Genomic DNA, 17,689 nt, shown 5'->3' with positions numbered 1-17,689 from the left:
CATGCATTTGTCTAACATGAGGCATTTGAAGCTTGATTTTTTCAGATGCCTGAACAAATTTCTATCCCCGATCAGTCATGCGCAATGATTAACATACAAATGAGGATCACTTGCAGTATTGTTTGATTTATTGACTGACCCATAATTAAATACCAATTCCATGGCAAAATGGAGGCCAATCCTAGTTCTCCCCAGTTATGATCGACTTCCTTTTCATGGGTGTTTGTGTCTGCATCATCGTTTGTTATCTTGTGCAGCCAATATCAAAAAAAGGCCACAATAAAAGCTGGCATCATTCACTGATGTTCCAGACTTATCCACTGAACAAAGAATAGCATTTGCCTGATCCAGGCAAAACAGCAGTGGAAAACACAGTGTAGAACCATACAGTTATAGCCTGTCTCTTAAGGCAGATATAGGCAGAAAGGTATAGATTAATATTGCTGGGAATAAAAAAGCATCTCAAAAAGTGTCTTATGGTCCCCAAACAATGCTACATTCCCTAATGCCTAATTCTCAGTATTTCAAAATCTGAACCCACATAATATCCCCATCAAAATCAAAAGAGGAGGAGAAAAAAGTACACATATTCTTCTAAGCAGCAAGTGTCCAGAACAAATGGGTTGTTTCTGCCCCATATCTTTATATATTAGGCAAGAACAAGTCTGATGAGGAGCAGTTGAGGGATCTGGGGCTGTTTAGCCTGGAGAAAAGGAGGCTGAGGGGAGACCTTATCACTGTCTACAACTGCCTGAAAGGAGATTGTAGCATGGGGGGTGTTGGTCTCTTCTCCCAAGTAATAAGTGATAGGACAAGAGGAAATGGCGTCAAGTTGTGCCAGGGGAGGTTCAGATTGGGTATTAGGAAACATTTCATCATGGAAAAGGTTGTGAAGCAGTGGAACGGTCTGCCTAGGGAGGTGGTTGAGTCACCATCCCTTGGAGGTGTTTAGAAGCTGTATAGATGAAGTTCTGATGGATATGGTTTAGTGCCAGAGTTAGGTTATGGTTGGAGTTGATGATTATGATGGTCGCTTCCAACAAAAATGATTCTATGATTCTAAGCAGCAAGTAATCATGGTGGGATCTGGTCAGGTCCACCGAAAGAAATAGAGCACAGAAACGGCAGGAGCCAGCCGGGCCCTCGGGGCAGCCTCCTTTGCAGGGGTGGGTGATCCCACATCTCGCAGCCTGAAGCAGAGCTACCCCTGGGCAGGTGGGTGCGACCCCTTTTCAGCAGCTGCTCATCAGCTGGTTCCCACCCTGCCGTGTGTGCCATGAGTTCGCTTGCTCTCACACCGTCCCCTCACCAGCAGGCTACCGGTAACACTGCTGCCAGGTGACCCTCGGGGGAGCCGCCAGGGCCGCCTGCCCCTTGCGTGCGAGCGCCGGGGACACCGCAGCCCGACCCGGGGCGCTGCCCTCGGCTCGGTGGCCGCTGCCGCTGCTGCTGCCGCCTCGCTGGGGGGCGCCATAGCGCGGGGGGCGGGCCCGGGCGGGTGTCCCGGCGGTGCGGGGCGCGTCTCGTCTCGTCTCCCCTCCCGCGGGGCGGAGGCGGCAGCCGCGGCGCTGCGGGACGGAGCACTCGGCAGGGGCGACCCCTCGGAGCCGAGGGGGGGCTCCGGCGCACGACATGAATCCCGCGGCTGCCTCTCGCCCCGCCGCCCGGCGGTCGGGCGCTCTGCCGCGGCTGCTGCTCTCGTCCGCCGCACGGGCGCTGCTGTGGCTCGGTCCCGTGTACCTGGCGGGGTACCTGGGGCTGAGCGGCAGCTGGGTGCTGCTGGGGCTGGCGCTGTGGCTGTGCTGGGGACACAACCGGCAGTGGAAGCGCGACCGGCTGGCTGCCGCCTTCGCGCTGCTGGAGGATGAGCGGGAGGCGGTGTGCCGAGGCCTGGCCGCCCGGCACCTGCCGGCTTGGGTGAGTGAGGACCGGGGGCCACAGGTGCGCTGTGCCCGCCCTCCGCCGCGCATCCCCCGCGGCAGCGGCGGGAGCCCCTAGGAACGGGGACGGTGCAGGCGGGGCTGGGGAGCGCCCGGTGGTGCGGCCGGAGTGGGATAGAGAGCGGCGGAAGGGCCAAAGAAAAGAGGTGGCGGTGATGCCTTGGACCGGTAATAACGTCTCTGATTTTGAAGTCTTTCTCAGTAAAGTGAGGACCAAGCTGGAAGCTGTTTTAGTCCAGGAAATGTGCATGTCGCAGTAACCATGCTTACAAAATAGACTGCTGTATCCCCCACGAAATATTCTTTCAAATATGTGCTGTTGCATTGCAGCTATTTTGGTGTAGAGGATGCTTATTTTAGATTTTCTCATCCAGAAAGTTTTCTCCCTTTCTTGTTAGTGTCATTTGGAAAAAAACAAACAAACAACAAAAAAAACCCCAAACAAACCTATAAAAATTGTTTGCCTGCTAAAATCCAGATGTTTAACTTTGAAGACCTCTCTCTTGATGGTATGGAAAGTCAACCTCTGTTTGCTCTTCACATTTGTTCTCAGCCATTCTAGGTTTTAAACTGACGGAACTTGAAAATCTACCCGCACCTTTTATTCTATGTATTCTGGTTATTTGTTGTGTAGCCTTGGTTGGTTAATGTAAAGGATGATGAGGGGTTGTTTTTCTTCACCGTCATTTGCTTAGCATTTAAAAACATGTCAGGAACTGGTAGGGAAATACTCTTCTTGTAAGAAAGAGAATATCAAAGAGCTCTATTTGTAAGGAGTGTTGCATGGAAACATTTATAGTCAGCAAACTGTTTTATATAGCCTGCAGCACTTGGCTCTCCTTAATTCTGTGGGAAATAAAGGCAGTCGGCACCTCTGCAAAGCGAGGCCAGGGTCTCCTAGCAGAGGTGGTGCAGCTCCCTGTGCATGTTCCCTCCTGCCGGGCACAGAAGTCTGTCTCTGAATGAGGTTTCTGCTTGTTTTTGTTGACAGAGCATTGAAAACAACTCAGAGCATTAATGAGTGTGGCGTTGTCAGCTCTTTCCCTGATGCTGTGAGCATAGTGTTGTATTTTATCCTCAAGTGCCCTCAGACTTCGTAACTAGAAATTGAGTCTCTTGCACGTAGCTGAAAAATCAGAATCACCCCTCTGCAATACCCACAAATGCAATCTCAAAAGTTCTTGGGTTTTGTGGTTGAAAGTGTCAGGCTTCATTAGCACGTGGGCAGGCGGTGGATAGAAGGGCTTATTGGTTGCCCTGTGCTTGGCATTCACAAGGCTGCACCGAGAGCGCTGTGTCCCCCAGGCGCAGGAGAGGATTTGACAAATGGGGAGACTCCGGCAGAGCCCACCGAGGTGGGCAAGGGCTGGAGCACCTGAGGAGAGGCTGATGGAGCTGGGGCTGTTTGCCCTCCTTCAGGAGACCCTTAAGGGATCTCAGCACTGTCGCCTGCTGCCTGGTGCATCTTCACAGAGAAGCTGGAATCAGATTCACTCCTGAGGCCTTGCTCCCAACTTGTGAATTCTTGGAGCTGGCTGCTGGAAGGCTGGATGTAGGACTTCAGGATAAAGAGGCTGCACTGTGTGCTTTTAGTTTTAGCTTTTATCCATATTGCCACTTCTCTTTCTTTCATTTTCTCTGTTGGTAATTTTTCTTCTTCATCAGTTGGTGTTTGCTTTCACACTGTACTTGATGTTTTTGTAACTTACCAGTTTTAATTTTACTTCTATCCCCTTCTTCAGTTCAATCTTTTCCTTCTCTCTTGTATCAGTCTTGGAGGCTGATTCTCACCTGCTCTCTATTCAGTTTATTTTCCGTGGTGTCACCCTTTTCTATCTTTCATTTTTGCCTTTCAGTGTTCATGAGCCTTCAATTGAGACAGCTATAAAAATGTCCCATGTGTTCTTCTCTCCTGACATGCTGAGATAGGAGTAGGAATACAATTCAGGCTAAGGGGGAAGCGTGGGTTAGATTTGCAGTGTTGTAACTCTAGAAAAGGTTCTGAAGGTGTGAAACAATGGCAGTATCTTAGCGGACTGGTAGGTAGTTGTCTCTTCACATGCCCTGCGGTAAAATGAGGAGGATCTGACCAGTGAAGAGTTAAGGCCACTCCTTTGTTGCACTAGTTGGTTAAAAACTGTTCTCTCCAAGAGCAGTGCAGTGGCTCCTTCAAATCTGGCTCAGGCTTCGCTCAGTCCTGATATCAGCTGTTAGGAGATGTAATTCCATTGCAGCCCTTCCTTTAGGAGGGATGCTGGGAGGGTTTCCCTCATCTACTTCACCATCTGTTTCAAAGAATTTGCAGGGTTATTTTGCAGCAGCAGTTTCTTGGCGGAAACCAGCCAGTGAGTTTGGAAGAGAGGCATTCCTGTTCTAGACAGCTTATGTGGGCAGGCTGTGCTTCCTCTTCCTAAGGCTGGAAACCTGCTCATGTCGAGCAGAGTCAGATCTGTGTCTCAGGGAGGTGAGACCTTCTGACTTCAGCCTGTGCAGCCTTCAGCCTGACTTGTGTAAAACCAGTCAGTACCTGGAGAAGAGGTACCTGAGATTCCATCTTTGCTGTGGCTCCTGGTGGTGACCTCTCCATGTCGCTTTTGAAGCTGTTAGCAGGTTGCAGGTGAGAACATCCAAGTATGCTGGTTTCTTCCTGATGTTGTTACTTTTACCAAGAGAAATTCATATTACTGGGTACAGAAAAGTCCTTTTAAAAAAACTTTGCCTGTTAATTCCTTGTTAACGCAAAACGCTTGTTTAGACTTTTTTTTTTTTACCCCCAGCACAAGGAGCTAAAATACCTGTCCCTTAAAACCCACAACAACAAACCTGTACAGAACTCCAAACAAACAAAAAACCCTGATGCATTGATTCCTATGTTGTATTTGAACAGAATGACACTGTCGTACCAGACATGGGTTTTGCTATTGCTATGAACGTTGGTGTGATCTGCTCCAGGGCAAGGTGGAGCCGTGCAGAAACTTATACATTTACTGTACTTGCTAGTAATTGTCCCTTACCTGGTGTTTTTTTTTCTTCAAAGCTCTTTTAGAATGCCAAGTAATTTTTTCAGCACTCCTAAAATATTGGCAAGAAGTGTGCCTGCTTTTGTAGATGGGGAAAACTGATTTTGATAGTGTGACTTGCCAAAGGCACACTCTTAGTGGCTGGTTTTGAGCTTTTGTTACCTGTGCTGTACTGATGACAACTTGAGGACAAGTCCTTGCTGCCAGGGCTTTCCGCAATAACAAGGGTCAGAAGGAAGTCTTGAAGTCCAGAGCACATGGTTAAAAAGTATGGTGTTTGGGTTTTTTTTCCAAGAAGTATTAGGAAACAGTAAGTTCTGGTGGGTCAAGAAGAGAGCTTGGTGGTGTCACTGGGCTGAACTAGAGCAGAACTCATCTTCTGCTAGTGGGACATGCACGTTATGGGTATACCCTGTGGGCAGGAAAGGCTTGACTCAGACCTGGTGTCTTACTAGTCAGTGAATAATCTAGACACACTTGAATTGTGTCTTCTGCAGAATTGCTCATTGAATACATACCATTGAGTGCAGCTGACCTTTGGTATTGTGAACCCACTGAAATTTGGTGGCCTTTTATAATAGGTAGAAAGCTGTTTTTCACCAGAAACATGCAGTGAACCAATTTCTGTGATGCTTGCCTCTGTGAGAATCCTGTTGTGGTAGCCAAGGAGCTCCTGGTGGTCTTCGGTACCATTGAGCTACAGCAGTGATATTAATATTTCTTCCATCTGTCAAAGGAAACTGAGGCACAGAGTGTCTGGGTAGGAGCTGTATTGCAGACACATAAATGAGAGGTTGTCAAGCGGGATGGAAATGTACCACCAGTGGCTGTTAATCCTATCACAGCAATCTGAGGTGTGACAGTCATATGTGATTCATTGCGGTTGCTTTTGGAGTTTGCCCTGGGCTGTCCGGTTTGGGTGCCTGTGGCTCAAACAGTTAATTTGATTTTGCTTTTCTGTAAGGTGGGTCTAGCTGCCGCCCCCTTCTCACAGTTTTTGCCCGTTTCCTGATGCTCCTGTGTGCTGTTCCAGCTCTCCTTGGCCACCAGTTTGCTTCTTGGACGACTCTTGCTGTTGCATCTCTAGCAGCTTTGGCTCGAGTGAATAATCCCAGCCAACTTTGGTGGTTTATATTGTGCTACATTTCTCCCCTTAACACTGGTAGATCTCACACATGGACTGCATTTCTGATTGGGATGTGGCAACCTAACTGTTGTCCTGAGCCCTGGTCTGTCCATTCTTGTGGGTCACATCCCTCTCCTTGCTGTGATATCTTTTGAAGGATGGCTCACCATGCTACTTCCATCCCTGCCCTACCCTGTCTGTGACTGATCCAGCTCTGTGGGACAAATGCTGCAGGACACTGGTGCTTGGCAGTTGTGTTGGAGCATGGAACCAAATGCCTTTGGGTACCCAGGGTTTATGTGTCCTGCTAGAGGACCTTTTGGTGAAACATGAAAGGCTGGCAGGTGAAGTGGAGGTCCCCAGGTTCACATAATCTGCCTTACTGTAAAATGTCAGCAGCTGTTTATCAGTATTATTTGTTCCTCCTGGTGCTGTGTTCTCACTTTGTCATGCAAATAGAGCTGGGTAGGCTGATATTTCAGTGAACTTGCATCGTCTTATTCAATCAAAAAGTTGCTGCTTAGAGCATCAAAAGAAATTGCTTATAAAGAATATGGTAATATCACTTTGGATTTTTTAATGTAATAATTGAAGATAATTTGAAGCATTATCTGAGCAAGGGAAATGGGCTCTGAAATGATACATGAAGCTAGAATAAAAATCAAACTGCTGTCTGTTCCATCTGAACATCTCTGGGCACCTCTCTGAAAGCTGCAGACTTAAACAGCAAGCCTTTCACTGAGGAGTGTAATTCACAGCTCTTGTATAAAGAGGTAATATGTTGTCCTATCCAATTACTATTATCAGGCTAGATGATAGTTGAAGGAGTCCCTTTGTATTCGGGTGCTCTTACGGGGCTGAGCAGGGCCCGAATGTCCATTCTGAGGAGCTGCTGCACTGTCCTTCCCCTCTGCAGTAACCTACTACCAGCTTGTAGCACCAGCTGAAAATACCACATCTGTAGGTCTTTAGTGTGTGGTTGGAGTAAGGGGAGTGTGGCTTTTCACTCAGCAGCTTCTGGGTGAGGGCTGAGATATCAGTTATGTGAGAGTGGACTCATATCCGACTGTCCTGATGGTGATTAATCAGTCATCACTTCAGGGAACCGGAGGGGTTTTGTAATGGACAGATGCACTTCTTGTTGGCATTTGATGTGTCCAACTTGAAAACATGAGTGACTGCTTAATTTTAATTTGTCCATAGCATCGTACGCTCTGAGAGGTGAAAATACTAGACTGTTGCCCATGGTAGTGTATGCTGATAGGCTTGAACTCTTACAGTGCTGCTTTTCCCTGAAGCCGTTGGCACTGTGTATTAGTGGAGAAATGCTACTGCAACCAATAAGTGGAGTTTCCCAAGCAGGTTCTTTTTTTCCAAAGTGTGGTGTCCTGGTTGATGTGAGCCACTGCAGAATAAAGGTTCTGCACAGCTCGTGATCTAAAGGGAAGCAGGTTCTCGTGGCTTCCCAAGTCATGACCAAGAGGAGGATGAGAAATCTAATGCTGCTTTACATCACCAACAGGATATGACACTTGCTTTAATCATATAAATGTGCCCAGAGGCATACTGGTACATCTGTGCACGTGCGTTCTTTTGTCTTTTACTATTTTTTTTACTACTTTATTTGCTTTTACGATTTTTTCGAGGAGGTAGTAAATTATAAAGGATGCATGTATGAGGGCAGAGGGATCTCAGCTTACTCTAACGCTTGTTCCAGGCACAGTGGTATGTTTTGCATGTGTTGCAGTATGCCAAAACGGATGGCATGTGGCACTCACTTTATTTTTCTTTGCATCCAGGTTCACTTCCCTGACGTTGAACGAGTGGAGTGGCTGAACAAGGTGAGGAGCTTGAACTCCAGCTTCTGAGGCCGTCTGCTCTGAGCTGCATCGCAGCACCAACTCTGCGGCCAAGTCTGAGAAAGTTATCACATCACTACAATACGTCTCAATCCTGTCAGAGTCTGTACTTAAGTCTTGATGCCACTTAAGTATAAAGTTGCCACTGAGGTTTTGGTGAGAGCCAGATGTGTGCCTGGTTGATACAGATTTGATGAATTTGACCACAAGGTTTCATTCAGAGATTAAAAAAAAAATAGGCAAGTGTGTTTGTGTATATATGTAGGAGTATATATATGTGTATATACATATGTGTGTATGTGTTATTATTATTTTAGCAAAAGTAGTGACATCTCCCCTTATCAGAGAGGTGCTCTCCTCAGCAGGTGTAGTCAAGCTCTCACTGGAACTGGACTCAGTGGAATTCAAAGCAAAGCAGCTGAACTTGCAAATTAGCATCCAGTAACTATCCTGGTTTTCTTTTTAGCAAACTTTCTTTTTGGTGTAAAAGCTCATCTCTCTCTAAATAAACCTGACTCCAGGGAACTTTGTCACACTTCAAAGTAATTATGGACAATTTTGCTTTAGAGACTTTAACCCTGGGCTTTGCTGGCTCAGCTTCTGTGGTTAGAATCAGTCAATAGAATCACAGAATCATTTTGGTTGGAGGAGCCCCTTAAGATCATTGTGACCAACCATAACCTAACTCTGACACTAAACCATGTCCATAAGAGCCTCATCTACACATCTTTTAAACATCTCTAGGGATGGTGACTCCACCACTTCCCTGGGCAGCCTGTTCCAGTGCCTGACAGCCCTTTCCGTGAAGAATTTTTTCCTAATATCCGATCTAAACCTCCCATCATGCAACTTAAGGCCATTTCCCCTCATGCTGTGTTGCTGAAAACTCACCCTTCACTTCCTAAACCAAATTTTCTTTCTGAGGAACTGAGATGGATCCTTCCATAAGGATGACTTAAGTACACAAATGTGACTTGGTATTTTAAAAGGGCAGACATTAATAGCCAGATGTTCTGTAATGTGCTTGTCTGTTTCTCAGCAAAAGGTGTATTACACAAAGAATCGTCAGTGTGTTTCTGCTTTTGCTGTTCTTTAGGTCCTCATACAGGCTTGGCCATACTTTGGGACAATCATGGAAAAAACATTTAAAGAAGTTCTTGAACCAAAAATCAGAGCAAAGAATGTACATCTGAAAACGTGCACCTTTACCAAGATCCACTTTGGCGAGAAGGTAGTGTGAATCCTTTGCAACAATTGCAGTTCAGTCTTTTCAGAGAAGTTCAGATACACTGGGAGCCTGATGTTCACCTCTTTAATTGCTCTGGGTGTTTAACAAAGTGGTATTGCCACAACACTGCTGCCTCCTTTGTTTCCTCCTCATCTTGAGTGCCTTCACCGTGAAGCAAAGAGGTGTCTCATATAGGAAACACATGCATCTCTTCTCATCAGCTGTCAGTATCGTGGGACTGGAGACAGAAGGGGCATGATCCACTTTTCATTCTGTTGTACCCATGATAGGACTTATTCAGTGCTTCCTAAGGTTTGCAGCACGAACTACTTGCAAACACCCTTGTACTTGAGGACTGCCAAAGATGTTCACACTACCTCTTTGAGGGAAAAACTTATGTGGTTTACTTCTACTTCGCATGCAGTTGTGCAAAGTCTTTAATGAATGCTTCTGTACTCAAATTGATTGAAGTGAGTAGGACTTTTCACTTGGGCTTAACTTGAAAGGTATTAATCATGTCATATCTTGTTTGTCTTTATTTCAGTGCCCTAGAATCAACGGAATAAAAGCCTACACCAAAGAAATTGATAGAAGACGAGTTATCCTAGACCTGCAGATATGGTAACATTGCATCGTTGATTATGTAGATTGTTCTTAAATTGGGGCCCATTTGATACCTGCATGTAAGTTGTCATGCTGGACTGGACATGTGGTCCACTAAGATCAGCATGAAGGGGAGCAGTCCTTATCTTATATCAGCATAGAATGGTATGAGATAATCTGTCCCCCAGCTGGGGGACACCCCCACCTCTTAATACTTACAGAGGTGAGATATTGTGCCCTTAAGTCAGAAAGCAGTGTCACCTGCACAGGTCTAGGTGTTACCTGCTCTGGCCCATCATTGCTGCCGTATGTGTAGGAATGTGTCCCCTGCCTTTGCCATTCGTGGCAGTAAGAACCCAGATTTTACAATTGTATTTCTTGCTCTGACAGCTCTCAGGCATGGAGGTGATTGATCTGTCTTGCTCCGCTGTGGTTCCTCTTCAATCTAGCCTCTCCAGTTCTTCCAGAACTGTTTGTGCTATTTATTTTTAATTCCTTCCCCTAGATTAATCCTGTTGTTTTACTCACTGTTTCTTCCATGTGCCACCCAACACATTTGCTTTTTTTGATTACAGCTGTTCTCTGAGCAGAAAACTGCCTCTAGCTTTATTAACAACAACGGAATTGGATAAAACATTTGCTATCTCCCAGGCTGTTTTGAATGAGCTTGTGTGTTTTGTTAACATCAGAGCTGCTGCAGAGCTAAACTCTCTCCTGGTTTAGCCTGGAGAATGGAATTACTGGGGGAATTACCACTTGCATGCTGCTGTGTCCCTGTAAATTTAGTGGGTGACTGAGCTGCCTAATTTAAATGGTTTTTCTTCATGGCATTGCCAGAAAAAAGCAGTGGGAAATTACGAAGTGTCTTGGCAACGGCACAGAGCTGCTCTGAACTGTGCCTGCTGCTTAATGTGGCAATGGCATGGCACCATCCCAGCCCTGGCAGAGCACCACTTTCCCCTGCAAAGTGACATGTGTGATTTTCCACCAGAACACGTTCTGCTTTAGTGCTGTCAGTGAAGTGCTCTTGGTAATAGCCAGACCAGTTTTAGGGCCTTTGGCACAAATTTGTGCTTTCCCCATTGAGATCGAGGGATCTGATGCCTTTAAGACTCTGCAGGAGGTTGCTGCTGTTCTGTGTTAAACTTCTCCAGGCTGCTTCTCCTACATATTAATTTTTCGTGTCTTTAACAATCCTCTGCAGAGGGATTCCCCCACCTCCTCATTCCTGTCCCTCTGGCAGCCCCATCAGCATCTCCAAACTGGCCAGACACTTCTGTTCCTCATCCTGACAGTAACTTAACCTGAACTGTCGTCTGATAACCCAAATATTTTCTATATTTACACAGGAGTGTTCGGACTACCTGGTCTGTCTGATGGGGGTCTCTTCTCCTGGGCTGTGTTAAGGATCCAGCTTCTCTTATGTTAATAAATTAAGTTTATGTGAGGAAGCTGGATGTTGTGCGTTGTAGAGTGTCTGCAGGAGGCAGTGTATTACTTCCAGGAACGGGGAGAAGCACATCTATGAACAATGGTGTTATTTACATGCTTTTTTTCTGGATTACCAAAGGAACTTTCTTTTTTAAATTTTCTTTAATCAAAGAAATGGGCAATCTTGGCTTTTCTGGAGTGAGGCAAACTGCTGTAGCCAAATAGGCTCTCTTAGGTATGTGAACAGCAGCGAGTGTCTGCACTAGTGCAGCTGCGGCTGGGAGAAGAGCTGGTTAGAGGAGATGGACTTGAGCTGCCGCCCTTTGCAGTGCCTCTCAGTCACGGCGTGTCAGTGAGGCTTCAGTGGCTGGACCTGTCCCCAGAGCTGTCACAGCTCTGGAGAAGAGGGACGTGCTGTGGGTGCAGTGTGGCGCCCTCTGCAATGCCAGAACCACAGTGGCTGGCTTCCCTCTCTTGGGTTAGGTTTCGGAGAAGCATAGCTATGTTCCAGTGGACATTAAAGGATTAATGTGTCTTCATGTTATGAACATGACTCCTTTGCCTCGGTGCTTCCTAGCTGTAATTTTGTGGGTGTTCCCTTGCTGGGGAACCCACGTGAGCGTGGCCTGGTGGCTGGTTCACTGATGCACGCGTTGCTGGCTGGGGAAGCTGCAGCGGGAAGGCTGAGCAGCCACATCAGGCAGGGTGGGTGGCTCTCCTGCCTTGGCAGCAGCTCTTCTCTGAGTTACCCTCTGTGTTAGGCAGTGCCAGCATCCAGAAGTCTCAGCATGTTCTGTAAACGCTTCATGCTTTCAGTCTCACAGCAGCACAGGAGGGATTTTTTTTTTCCTCCAGTTTTATCAAGGAGGCAACTAGTCTCTGAAGCCCAGAGTCTCTGATTCGGCCAGGGAAAAACACAGGAAAAGGGCAGGAATAGAAAAAAAACCTTTTCCCTCAGCCTTCTTCTGTGGTCTGTATGGAATCATTTGTGTAGTTTTAATAGTCACTTGTAGATATACGGTACATTAAGTGTTTTGTTTGATTGATTTGTGCTCCTGATCTCCATAACATGATGCGGCACTGAACAGTGGTTCGAGTCTGTGCCGTGTGAAGAGCTTCCTCTCCTCTGTGTTAATTTTGCATCATTTCCTTGGGAAGTGTGAAAAATAGCGCTTAGTGGTCCCTCACTTGGATGGGCAGTAACTGTCAGCAGAACCAGTGATGCAGTAGATCTGGTATTGCATGAAATCACCAAAAGGAACTTGAGAAGCTGCTTTAATTAAATCTGTTAACAACAACTTACATGTCCATAGCATCAGAGCATTGGAAATGGTTTTGTAGATCACTATCTAATTACAGTCTTGACTGTCCCACGTGAGAGGACTATCACTTGAGTTTTTGACAGGAAAACCGAGGCTCAGAGATTACTTATGAGGCACAGAGACCCTTTGGCAAGGGCAGGAAAGGAGGCCGTAAGTCTCCTTTCAAAATCTTTTGCTTGGTCCCTGAGATGATATAAGTTCAGTTGTGTAAATTTTGTCATGGCTTATAGGACTGAGCAGAAATGTTGAGATCATCACTGCTTACCCTTAGGTCTCCTGTACAAACAAAGTTTGTCATTTATCTGTCTGAGGATCCTGGTGTCTGTGTTCTTCTCATCTGTCCACTTCCCTGCACAAATATACCTGTTCTACAGCTTTCACGTGATACATAAGAAAGTATTTGGGTTCTTGCAGTGGCTAGATGAAATAAGAGATCTCTGCCCCAAATCTGAAATATGAGATCCCAGCTGGAAGTGAACTGGCCATACCCTGGGATCTCCAAACAGTTTGCCCCAGATCCAAGTCACGCATCTGTCCCCTGAGCACAGGGAACTGACAGTTGCATTCTACAAATGAATTAATGTCAAAGCACTCCAGAAATATTCTCCAGAAGCACATTTTTTCAAAATGGGAACATTTCAAGTGCAGCCACTTGACCACCTACAGCTGCTCTTCTTCTCACTAATTCTGCAATTGCCTGAGCTGCTGTGTAGCCATATAATAATTGGCTGTAATCGCCAGAGTTTCGAAGTATTTGACGGCACTATTACCTCCCAGAGAATATATAGTAATCCAGTTGCTTCCTATTTTGTTAATCCAATTTAGTACTCATAATAATTTTTCACAGGAAATGTTCTGAATTTTCATTTCCATGCTCTTCTGTTGCATTTACAGTACATGAGATGTCATAGAAGAATAGTGTAATAATTAATCTGTATATATTAATAAAAAAATATGCATGCCCTGCAATTTGCTCTTAAAAGAGCATCTCTGGAGTTCCTAACTGGCAAATTTTCAACTCTGGAAAGACAGTCTGGTTGGAATTGATGATCCTGATGGTCTCTTCCAACTGAAACGATTCTGTCATTCTATAAAAGTGGTAAAGACTCCTCTGACGTCCACACTTTAAAACACAAGTGGATGTATTGAGGTGTTACTGGAGAAAAGAGACATCTAGGAGTGAGTGGGGGAGAGTTTTGGACTCTGCAGGAAGGCATAAAGTTATACATTGAAATACCACAACTATTATTTGTTATGTTGGACACTGGCAACAGCTGAATTAAATCCTCTTGGATTAATTACTGCAAACTGAGGAACTAATTTTGGCTTCTCATTCAGACTTTTATTGTGACAAAGCTCTATTACCACCTGGTGTAATGAGATGTAAGATAATGTCAAAATTGTAGAACTTAATAAACGTAAAAATAAGTTTGTTTAATTATGTAACTAGTTTATAAGGAAGATTATGTTAATTTTGGCATGGCCTCTGAGGTAAGTTATTTAAGAAAGCAGAATGCTCTAACATTAAAGGCTTTAATTTGTGTGTTATGTGCTTTTTAAATTCTGCTAAGTGACTCTGTAAACAAATATTCAAGAAATTTGCTTGTAAAAATGGAGATGAAGTCCCAGGGTTACACATTCTTGGCAGGGTTTTTTGGGGGAAGGCATCTGTCTATGTGCAAATTGCAGTGTGAATTAGTGGCAACTGCAGCACTATTTGCCCATATACCTGTGGTCAGAGCAAAAATCTTGTTCTTTTCCTTTGATTATGGGGGGAAATTACACACGCAGGCAGCAAGCACAGCGCATTCACTGTGCTGCGCTACCTTTACACCTCGCTTTACCTGCAGAGTGTTTGTGTGTCTGCATCCAGAAACAGCTCTTCTCAGAGCACTGAAAGGGAACCTGGTAGCTCCTGTCAATTGCTTTCTGCCAGAGGCATCAACAAATCTGCCAGGTCCTGCTCCCTGGGGAGTGGCTATTGGTTTTTGCATAAGGTGATGTTTGTACTTTTATTAGTCTAAGGTGATTTCCAAATTGTGGAAGTACCGCACTTGGCATTCATTTTATTTAAAACCTGATGTTCTCCATGGCAACTGACCAAAATCTGACTGAGTTGTTCTCTTTGAATTCAGCCTCAAGGAAAACAGGTTATTTTTAGTGATGAATTTGTCCTTCAAATGGGCTTTCGGGTTTTGGACAGATGTGATCTGTGGACTTTTGGGTTGTGGGCAAGGGGGAGGACCCCGTATGTGATGGTAGGATGGCTCTGCATCAGCTTGGGAGCTGGGTCACCAGGTTGTGGGGTGTGATCAGGCCTTTGGCAGAGAGAGGAGCAAGAGGGCACTTGGCTGGTGTCCTCTTGGCACTTGGAATTTTGAATGAGCCTGTTGATGCTCTCCTTGGAGCACGCTTGCCCCAGCCAACTGCCAGTCTGAAGAATAGAGAAGAAACTTCGCATACAGATGTTGCTTTGACATTTTTCAGGTAGATCAATATCCCAGCTGACTGCAGGGTTTCTCTTGTGAAGACCTGACCATTGCTCAATGTGCTCAGCTTCCCCTTTTCAATTGCTCTAAAATCTCTCTCTGCCTGTTGGGTCACATTGTCAGTCATTACACATTTCATTTATACTCTGTACAGCCCAAAATTTCTCAGTGGACTACTGCAAACTGTGGAATAACATGAGAATTTTCTTTCAGTTACGTAGGGGACTGTGAGATTCACATGGACATATCGAAATTTAATCTCGGAGTGAAAGGCGTACAGGTGCGTGGGGTGCCAGCGTCGTCTGTTCCAGGCTGTGTGTGGTGGGAGGGAGCGTGTCCCGGTGGGGAGGTCATGTTACTTAAGTGGGAAACCACCAACTAACAGGCTTGGAATGTTTGGCTTTGCCTCCTTGTGTCTTGGCTGGGGAAATGATGCCTTCCCTGGAAAGCACCTAAACACCACTTTTAAGCTTCTTAGTGTGACTCTTAAACAGGGTCAGCACTAGATCATTGAGCTCATGTAGGCCAGCTTCTGCCACTGGCGTGCAAAGGAACTGCAGGGTGGCAAAGAATTTCAAAAGAGCCAGTTCTGTCAGGGTATTCATAAACTGGTTTGGATTAGACCAACAACTTGCTCATGCAATGTTGATAACTAGTAGGCAGATCACTCCATTGTATGGCAGTTGGGGTTGCAGGGAGATTCCACCAACACAGAAGACACTGCCTGATACCAATAGCAATGGTTTGGGAGAGGGAGTTATTGTTTAATAAGTTTAATAATTTTTAGTAAAATTATTTCAAGTAGGATTTTTAAAATTATCTCCATCACTGAGAAACTCAGTTTTGAAGTTGCATCCTGAGAGTGCCTTCAGACTCATTTTCCTTGGTCTATTCTGTTTGCAGTTGTATGGGACACTGCGGGTGATACTGGAACCTCTTCTAACCGATGCCCCTTTTATTGGAGCAGTGACCTTGTTTTTTATGCAGAAACCGGTGAGTCAGTAGTGAATTGCACTCTGCAGCCTTCTTGGTACTTGGTCTGTCTTAATGCCTGGATATGTCTTGAGCGAGTGACACAAGCTGTCCATCACCAGTAACCCAGACTGTGTGGCTGTGAATGCCTCACAGTGCGGGTGTTTGAATAGCAAAATCCTGATTGTTCAGTGCTCCTCTTGAACCTCAAGAGAATGGGAGTGAATTTGCCCTATTCTCTTGTAGTAGTGCCTAAAAAGTTATTGCTTCACTGTAAGAATGGGAGGACTTTTTGATGGTGACAGCACAGCAGCCATTTCTTGGCCTTTGCTGCCAAGGTTCCTGGCAGGTGGATTTTCCCATTCATAGATATTTAAATGCAGTCATCTTGGAGACCATTCAGTCATGTTTGTGCTTTGAAAGCTTGCCTGTTTAAGGTCACATGCCTTGTAGTTGAATTGTGGTTTAATAAAATATGAGAAACCACCTAGTCTTGTATGAACCAGTTATCTTAAAGCACACAGCTTTGCTTGCTTGTGGGTTATGCTCTGCTAGAGTTCATGGAAGTCATACATTTTTGATCTTGAATTAGGTGTTTTTGTGTTTAGATGTAGTAGCATTATTTTAGCACATGAAAAAAAAACTTTTTATTTATTGTGTGAATAGACATAGAGACTCCTGAAGTCAGGTGGTGTTTGTAAATTCCCCTGCCTGAGGACACAGGCCAACCTGTGAGTGAAAGGAGGAGGAAATAACTTCAAAGGCAAGGCAGAGCTGTCACATTTACTGTGCGTGACCCCAGGGCGTCAGCCAGTGGCCATTGCTAGGGGCTGAATGCTGTTTTCCCTTGTGCTTGCAGGGTAGGTCCCAGTGATACCCTCATTTCAGGTATGGCAGGTAAAATAGATAAGGGAATTGATACCGGGTGTTGGTTTTAATGTACAGATGCAGTCACTTACTGGTGCAGGTTTTGCTTTTTTTAAACAACTGGCTTTGTTTTAGAAGCATTTGCTTTCCTTTTAAATTCTACATTTGTTCTGAAATAAATTTTAATGATCCTGTATATTTTTTCTCCCTGATCTTGTTGTAGCACTTGGAAATCAACTGGGCAGGCATGAGCAACCTCCTGGATGTCCCAGGGATTAAGTGAGTATCTGTTCTGCTTCGCTTTCTTCTTCTATAAAAAGCCTTTGGAAGTTGGGCTGGTGTTCTTCAGTAAAAGATATGCTGATACTCATCCCATCATATCTGGCTAAGGAGTTTGCAAAACCTGAGGAGGGTGCTTTTTACATTCTGTCAAAATTGTTTTGATCGCTTCATTACATTTGGGATTTAGGATGGAAATAGTAAATCCCCAAAACTACATCTGTAAACTAAAACCCAAGCCCTTCTGTTTCCCCTGTGCCAGTTACTTGCAAAGGTAGATGAGGTAGAGATAGGTGACTGGCATCTGTGCTTATGTTTATTTACCTTAAAGCAGACAATGGCAAGGTATGGTAGAGTTGCTGTCCCTCTGACAAACTGAAATACAATCCGTGATAAAGAAAAATGCATCAGATTTATAAAGAGTTCTTCTCTTTCTGTGTAATCTGCTCACCCTTTAGATTCTTCAGAAAACGTAGCTCTTCCCCAATGCTTCTTGGGTTGATTTTGTACGTAAAACTTACACAGCAAGGATTAAAATCTTAGCAGTTTTCAG

The 17,689-nt window shown here is 45.1% G+C and overlaps 1 protein-coding gene across 1 annotated transcript in view; it reads left to right on the top strand.

Annotated features, from left to right (window-relative positions):
- Window positions 1-1,617: 1,617 nt before the first annotated feature.
- The window catches only part of ESYT3 (extended synaptotagmin 3), a 30,903-nt gene continuing 14,831 nt past the window's right edge, over window positions 1,618-17,689 (top strand). The window contains exons 1-7 of the mRNA XM_080346901.1: window positions 1,618-1,917; window positions 7,886-7,927; window positions 9,042-9,176; window positions 9,718-9,794; window positions 15,232-15,298; window positions 15,922-16,011; window positions 17,081-17,136. Of these exons, the coding sequence (XP_080203027.1) occupies window positions 1,633-1,917; window positions 7,886-7,927; window positions 9,042-9,176; window positions 9,718-9,794; window positions 15,232-15,298; window positions 15,922-16,011; window positions 17,081-17,136 (752 nt within the window). The 5' untranslated portion in view covers window positions 1,618-1,632. The remainder of the gene's footprint in view (window positions 1,918-7,885; window positions 7,928-9,041; window positions 9,177-9,717; window positions 9,795-15,231; window positions 15,299-15,921; window positions 16,012-17,080; window positions 17,137-17,689) is intronic.

This window comes from Nesoenas mayeri, assembly GCF_963082525.1.
Source record: "Nesoenas mayeri genome assembly, chromosome: 6".
Classification (NCBI taxonomy): Eukaryota; Metazoa; Chordata; class Aves; order Columbiformes; family Columbidae; genus Nesoenas; species Nesoenas mayeri.
The sequence above is the reverse complement of the archived record's forward strand: the minus strand, read 5'-3'. Positions and strand labels throughout refer to the sequence as shown.